The sequence below is a fragment of the Mus caroli genome, chromosome 7, assembly GCF_900094665.2.
Source record: "Mus caroli chromosome 7, CAROLI_EIJ_v1.1, whole genome shotgun sequence".
In the NCBI taxonomy this organism is placed as follows: domain Eukaryota; kingdom Metazoa; phylum Chordata; class Mammalia; order Rodentia; family Muridae; genus Mus; species Mus caroli.
The window spans coordinates 132,477,150-132,485,666 of NC_034576.1; the positions used below are offsets into that span (position 1 = coordinate 132,477,150).

Sequence of the window (8,517 nt, forward strand, 5' to 3'; positions counted from 1 at the left end):
ATCAAAAGAAGTTTTGGAATTATAACGTTAACTATAATATTTTGAAAAACAACTGAACTACGGCTCTACATTTTGTTTTCCTACCATCAAAATAAGAGAGTTCTAATTTCTCTACATTGTGCCAATCCCTCTCTGTCATTTGATTCTATTTATTTAGTGAGTTCACGGTGATTTTTCTCTGGCTTTAACTTCCATTTCCCAAATGAATATCAAGAGATCGTTTCTCCGTGTTTTCTAGACCTCTGTCTCCCCTGGAGAAGCACAACACTGAGTAACTTACCCACTTTTAACTAGGTTCTACTGCCGTTATTAGAGTGCTATTGTATTCTGCTGGTTCTTGATGCCAATTTAATTACACTTTCCATCCTCTTCAATTTAGTGAACTTTGTAAAATACTCCAGAATATGCTCTGGCGTGGTGTACTTGAAAATGTACCGATTTGAAATGTCACAATGAAGCCCATCACTTTGTACGCTAATTTAAATTTTAAAGAGGGGCAGTGAAGGAGATGTAGTTCAGTAGCAGAGAACTTGCCTAGGCTATTCCATGCCCTGGATCCAATCTCTAGTACTGGGAGAAACAAAAAAACAAAGAGGAACAGCTGGGAAGCCAGTTAAAGCAGGAATGCTTTACAAATGAGCCATGCTATCTGTAGTTTATGACTTGCTTGACTTCAAACGTGGCTTTTTGTCACTGAGGAGTATAGTATTGATAGACGCCAATTAAGTAAAACTGTGACCACATTGTTCAAGCCTTCTAGATTATTTCTAACTTCATCAAAATGTCCTCTCAAAGTATCAAGAAATTGTCCTAAAATGTTTAAGTGTCACTGATTTGACAATTTCTCCTTCACTTCTTTTAGTTTTTATTTTTATTTTGAGGGTGTTATTTTTAATGGATTGCATTTTAGAATACACTTGATTTTTTGTTTCATTATGAAGCATCTTTCTGTCTTCAGTTTCTATCAGACAAAGACTACTTTGTTTGATTTAAAGACAGCCCATCCAATGTTCTTATGATAAATATTCATGGGAATAGCTTACTGCAGCCTCTTACCTGTAAGTCATCCGTATCTTCATATTTAAGTGTAGATAGAGCTTGCCTTTTATTCTTTTATCCAGTCTGACAATCTCTAATTTTTAAATGGAGTATGTAGTCCTACAGTGTACAACAACATAACCACTGGCCACATATGGCTATTGAAATTTAACTAAAACAAAACTCTGAAATTTTTAAGTATAATACAATAGCTATGTATACACAAAAAAGTTTGAAACAATACAAAAATAAAACTTCCCATGCAGCCAAGTTTGATTTAGGCTTTTATATTTAATGTAATAAATAACTGGATTTAAGAGGGCCATCTTGTCATTGGTCTTACAGTTTTTTATTTTTGTTCCAGTTACTTTATTTGACTTTTTCTACTTTTTTAAATCTTTAATGAACTGAAAACAATCTACTACTGCATCTTATCTTCACTATTGGATCATTCACATTATCTCTCTGTAATACACATAATACACATCTCATAATGATTTTTCACAAGGGAACAATTTTGCCTCTTTGGAACTTTTGGCAGTCTGTCATCATCTACAGGCCTGTGCTTATCATGGTGAAGAGTGCTACTGGCATCTAGTGGGCAGCAGCGAGAGGTGCAGCTAAGTTTCCAACAGTGATCAGAGCCACACAGCACCTACAACAAAGTGTAGTGGTAAGGCTCATAAATCCTGCTCTGAAGTTCAGTAAATCTATCTCTAATTAGTAGCTTCCTTCGTGTAAGAATCTTGAATGTGAGCATCTCACAACTGTGCCATTCTGCTTCCTTCCCACCTTGCTTTTCCTGACTCATATTGTTGGATGTGGTTCTCAGCTCCTAGCTAGTCTGATCTACCTGTCTGTGCTCAGTTTTCATCATGAGAGGTAGATACTCTGTGAGAATATAAAGAATGTGATAAGCACAGTCCTGCATGTTACAGATGCTAGCTTCTCAGTAAGTATTATAACTCCTAAGAGAGAGGACTTGAATCTGAAATGAAGAATCATAAGGACATACTTGAAGAGATGCCCAAGTGTGTGTTAACTTGTGCTGCAGCTTCCTCTGTTCTCTAAACATGACAAGGAGACCACAATCTACTGGACTGGCTGGCAGAGTCTGACTCTAAAGACAATGTCAGTAATCTCTTGACCTCTGATACATAATCCCATTTATTTACCTGCATTTAACTGAAGACATTTGTAAGTAGTGCCACACAACATGTAACTCAGACTCAGAAATGTCTGTAAGTCAGAAGTCCCCTAAACCTAGCAGGTAAATGTTCATCAGCAGCTACACACAATCACACAAAATTAGAACTATAATAGAAATGCACTGTCTAGCTTGACAAAGTGATAAAAGGCCTTTTCCCATAAAGCTTAATGAATGCAGTTAGTCTTCATGAATGAAAAGGGTTAATCCCACAGAGAGAAGTAACTGACTCTACACACATTCAAATGACAACATATCAGATTACTGACGTAATTACTATAACCTGACAATTTCATTAGATTCATGTGGCAGTTAAATGGCTAGGACTTACAACAAAGGGACCTGGCTCATTCACATGACTTCTTATGGACAAAGTGAAGCTTAAGGTTGGCTATGTGAACTTCAAGTCTCCTACATTTTACTGTCTTTACTGGAATTATTCTTGCCTCTCAGACAGTGTAGTGAAATAGAACCAAACCCTGACCGAGCTCAAAGCTACTGAAGGAGATTTGGGGATGGCTGCCATTCGGATGGCAGCATCTGTGGAATTCCAAGACTAATGGACTATCAAGAGAAACCCTCAAGGTATTTACTACCAGAGAATCGAGGGCGGGGTGATGATTTTTAATTACTTCATCTTTCTCCTGTATACCCATAAGCCTAATAAAAATTTGTCTCAAAAATCAACTTTGCCAAGAAGCAAGACATCTCCAAATCACCAAGAAAAGAAAACAGAAAATACTAACAAGCTGTCACTCAATTCTGATCATGATGCTCTTCCTTCACACTTTCCATCAAAGACTGCAGGTTCCATATACTCAGCCAGTATTTAACCAGAGTAGTGACCAGGGATTTAAAGACCTTCAGTGGTTGGTCCACTGTAGGGTAGTAGGTAAACTCCAAGCCTTTCCACAACTAATAACATCCAAAGGTAAAGAGACAGAGCTTCTGGCCTCAAGTAGGCTCAAGCAGAGAAGACAAGAGAGCTAAGGATATTAAAATACAAACAGCAGCCGGGCGTGGTGGCGCACACCTTTAATCCCAGCACTTGGGAGGCAGAGGCAGGCGGATTTCTGAGTTCGAGGCCAGCCTGGTCTACAAAGTGAGTTCCAGGACAGCCAGGGCTACACAGAGAAACCCTGTCTCGAAAAACCAAAAAAAAAAAAAAAAAAATACAAACAGTAAACTTCATTCGCTGTCAGATGAGTACTGTCAAGTTATGCATAACTACCCTCATTCATCTAACCTCATTCAGTACACCAACTTCATTCAGTCATCTCTCCATCTATCCACCCATCCTCCCATCAACCCATCCGAACAAGTATTTACTTACGCCGTGCCTACTATGTACAACTTACTACATTAAAAATATAAACATGGAGAAACAAGGTCCTCTTCTCACTGAACTTACATTAAAGAGAAATTAATTGGTGAGACCCATTTAAAAGCGTTTTTGCAAATGGTCAATATCATCTAAATCAGCAATTCCTAACCTGGGGTTGTGACACCTTTGAGGGTCAAATGATCCTTTCACAGGGTTCACATTATCAGACATCCTGCATATCAGCATTTACATTTGACTCATAACAGCAGCAAAATTACAGTTATGAAGTAGCAATGAAATAATTTTATGGTCGAGGTCACCACAACATGAGGAACTGCGTACAGTGTCACAGCATTAAGAAGGTTGAAATCTCTTATATTTTGGATGTGAGCCTAGCCTTTAACAGCTGAGCGGGCTGCAGAGATGGCTCAATGGTTAAGAGCATTGACTGCTCTCCAGAGATCCTGAGTTCAATTCCCAGCAACCACATGGTGGCTCACAACCATCCATAATGGGATCTGATGCCCTCTACAGGGGTGTCTGAAGACAGCTACACTGTACTTACATATAAATAAATCTTAAAAATAAAAAAAAGAACCAGGGCTACACAAAGAAACTCTGTCTCAAAAAAAAAAAAAAAAATAGAGGAGGAGAAGAAGAAGGAGAAGGAGGTGGTGGTGGTGGTGGTGGTGGTGGTTGAGAACCACTGATGATCTAAGTGTTAACTGACCTGGGATGTGGATCTTCAACTTCAGCATCCTTTCTAAAATCCTATCATGGAAGCAACTCTACCTAACATAAGTGTTTTAAGCTACATTTCTCATCTTACTAAACATAATTACATTATCATTTATCACTTGTACTTATTTTATCAACTATTTATAGCATTTAACATAATTTTATTCAAAATATCAAAGATTTTTACTGATTCTAAAATATTAAATAACCCTTTTAGTTTTCCTACACTGCCTTAGTTTTCAAATTTTTATTCATTTGTGTGTATAAGAGTACATTTGTGCACATCTATGGATGTGTACTTCATGCACATCTGTTGCCCAGTGAAGACAGAAGAGGGTGTGGATTACCTGGAAGTGGAGTTATAAATAGCTGTGAGCCACTAAGCAAATGCTAGGAAACTTACTCAGGTCCTCTATAAGACCAGCAAGTGACCCATCTTTCTAAGCCCTAAATTACCTTTAACTACATTTATTTTCACATACAAAATTAAGTCTTGATATACAGCCAAACTAAATTTTCTAGCCTTTTCTGTCTGATACTTCTCACTTCTATGGTCAGAAAGTACTTTCTCACCTCTGGCAGATAACAGAATGTATACTGTCTCCAAGAGTCTCATGAGTTCATGTTTCTACTATATTATTTAAAATTTTATGTTTCCTGTACTATGCTCGTGCTGACCACAAATCACTTCATTTAATTATAATAACCTTGTGTTCCTCCCATTTTCAGATTGGAAAGCAGCAGGCCAGAGAAATGAACTTGCCCACAGGCCCCCCCACATCCCTCTCAACTCAGAGCCCAGCACCCTTTCACTGTCACTCTTTGCTTCCATCTTAAGACTGAGGGATTAGAAAATGTGACCAAACCAGCTTCTCTGATCTGGTCCACTTCCACTGGTGATGACTCAAACTGGTCATAGGTCATCACTCATCATTAAGAGAAGAACAGCTTCAGTAATCAAATGAATACAACATCATAGAACAGAAAAAGGAACAACTCTCAATGTGTAATGCGATCAGAGATAGTCTCAGAATATAAGGCTAGGGGCTGGAAAGATGGCTCAGCGGTTAAAAGCACTGTCTGCTCTTCTAGAGGTCCTGAGTTCAATTCCCAGCAACCACATGGTGACTCACCACCATCTGTAATGGGACCTGAGGCCCTCTTCTGGTATGTCTAAGAGAGCTACAGTGTACTCATATAACTAAAATAAAGAAAAAGAAGAAAAATATAAGGCTACAGTTCAACCCTGAAAGGGAGTATGATTTAAGAATCTGGGAACTGAGAAAGGGGGTCTTAAGTGAAACAAACAACAGAAGCAAAGAAAGAGACAAGGCTAAGACAAAAACAAAACTAAATAAATTGGAGTGTGAAGGGCTAAGTCCAGCTTAAGAGGAGAATAAAAAAAAAAATTACAGGATTTGAACAATATAATTCTGTTCACAAATATGTTGCCTTGTTTCAACAGATGGCTCAGGGAAGTTTTGATTTCTAGTGTCATGTGGCTAGTAAGAAAAGATACATCTTAAACCCTGGAAAGGCCCCAATCCCAGCCTCCCTCTACTATATTCAACAGCACTTTGCTTTTTCTAAGTCTCCACAATCATCTACAAGGTTTTCTCCAACCCAAGCTCACATGATTCTGGTTCTCTGAACATCCGGTGACATTTTCTTAACCTCCCAGTTTATTCCTTTCTGAGTTCCACATGAGAAGCAGAATGAAGACTAAATGAGAAGCAAAGGAAGCCTCAGGAACAGTGCCTGTGTTCTACGGAATGCTCAGTGCCAGGCAGGTCCTCTGCTCCTACAGTCTCTTATGCAGGTGAGGCTTCCTTGATGACAGCTGTGCCCATCCAGCTCTGCTGAGGCATGCTAGTGACTTACGCAGGAACAATGCAACACAGGGTTGACAGAAATAAAGGCTAGGGCTGAGTCCTCCACCATTACTAAGAAATAAATGTATCTAAAACAGCATGACCAGCTGCTACAAAAACAAAAAGGCTATGTTCAACCCGCTACTATTACTGAAAAACTTACTGTTTTAAGACAATCCCTCCTAAACTTTAATCAAATAAGTACCTGAGAAAAGAGCCATGCAGAGTTATTCTATTGGCAATGCTAATGTGAAAACTGGAGAGTGGGCCGGGTGTGGTGGCACACGCCTTTAATCCCAGCACTCGGGAGGCAGAGGCAGGTGGATTTCAGAGTTTGAGGCCAGCCTGGTCTACAGAGTGAGTTCCAGGATAGCCAGGGCTACACAGAAAAACCCTGTCTGGAAGGAGAAAGAAAACAACCAAAAAACTGGAGAGCAATCTCTTACCTCCAATGGTGAGCTGCAAAGGAATCTTGTAAACTGCAGAGTCCAGTGTGAATAGGATTGATTTCATCCAGTAAGAATGGGGCAGTAAGAAAAACATACAAAGGAAAGTTATTAAACCATTTTCCAGTAGGATCATCTGCAGCAAAAGTCTGTACATAGTTACTATTTTCTACAACGTATAATTCATCCAGAGTGCAGACAGTTCAACTCAGTTCTAAGCAGTACCCAACTATTTGAATTAATTTATATAAGCCCTAAATATTTGTGTAAAAACAAATACAGTATTAGTCCTAAAATAGTTCAGCTTTTAAATTTTATTTCACAACCTCTGAACATAAAACAACAACAAAAATGCTCAGTAAGAGAGGAATCAACAGTCTTTCAAATTATAAATGTAAAGCAAGGTTTAGTTAATGCCAAGAATAGGTAGAAATACACAATTCAAGACACAGCAGACAGTGAGAGGAGTGTGGTATCCCCGCACTGTGCCTCTGCTGCCACACTTGCTCTTATCAGCTCTCTCTATCCCATATTCCCTCTTTCTTTGTTGTTCTGTAACTCTTTCTCCTAAATCTCTATTACTCTCCTTCACCTCTCTTTGATTGATGACTCATACAAAGGCTAACAGAGCACTAGATGTTACTATGCCAGGTTGCTTGTCTCTCAGTATGTTAACAATTCTAGAGGGAGGGACAGGAACTACTGACAGTGTAAACTTTCAGATGTCTCATGCATACACATGGCAGGAGATTCACATGACAGATATGCTTATAGAATCAACATTTTAAATCCTTTGAGATTCACTACAATAATCAAATATCCAAGTAAAATAAATCCACCTTTCTAAATGTGTGTTAACTACAATAAGCTGCAGTGGCCGGCCTGTTTCCAAGCACTCTTGACTTTCTCTACAACAAACCTAATTTGTATGCACAGAAAATACAAATTTTTGTTCTCTCTGAGATACACATTGAAGGGCTAGAGGTATAGCTCAGTGATAAGAGTGCTTGCCTATCCTGCAAGAGGTCTTGGGTCTGAGCCCCATAACTAGGAAAAGAAAAAACTGAAATTATCAGTAAACTTATATAACATCTGGGATTTCCTTCTACACCACTGACGAAAGGTGTTGAGGTAAGTAACAGAGTTGAATAAAACAAGACTATTCATACTAAACTAATGAGGGTAAGAGAGCAAGACAGAGGACTCCTTCATATATGATTAGCTCCACTCAGTGAATGTTTAGGTTTTCTACAAGAAACTCCCCTTAATACAGTTTTTGAAAACTATCAGCTACATCCTTCCCAAATTATACAAATATACTCCTAAAATAACTCGGGGCACATCAAAGCTACTGTATCAACTAGGTTCTAGACTATAAGATGCATTAAAATATTGATAATGTGAAAATTTTCTTTAATATCAAACATAATTCTATTGACAAACCTTTTCTGAAAGTATAAAATACACCAAAATGCTGTTTTTATAATGCTGGTATGACACAATTCTATAAAAATGGAAATTGTATGGTCTTGGGGTCTTTTGCAATAGCTCAATCTAAGAATCAATTCTCCTTCTCCCCATAACAGAAAGTGCCAATTGAGACACTAGATCATTTTAACAGTGGAGAAAAGGAGGAATAACAAATTTGTATTCTCTTTGCTATTTTAAGGTTTCTATGTTTTACTACTATATGTCTATGTCACCTACATTATATACATGCCTTTGAATTTGTAAGCGGCCCAGCCCAGGCTTAGTAGCAACCGATGCCATCAATCAAGAAAGATAGCAGTCACTTTAAATAACAAACGAGAACTATGAAAATACTAGCGAAGGAAGCTAACGTCTTCTTGAATTCAATAATACACACATACACACACACACACACACACACAC

At 38.3% G+C, this 8,517-nt stretch overlaps 1 protein-coding gene across 4 annotated transcripts in view; it reads right to left on the minus strand.

The window, feature by feature from the left end:
* The window catches only part of Ate1 (arginyltransferase 1), a 123,640-nt gene that overhangs the window by 79,857 nt on the left and 35,266 nt on the right, over positions 1-8,517 (minus strand). For all 4 annotated transcript variants that reach the window (XM_021166982.2, XM_021166981.2, XM_021166980.2 and 1 more), the window contains exon 8: positions 6,625-6,657. In XM_021166982.2, coding sequence (XP_021022641.1) covers positions 6,625-6,657 — 33 coding nt within the window. The remainder of the gene's footprint in view (positions 1-6,624; positions 6,658-8,517) is intronic.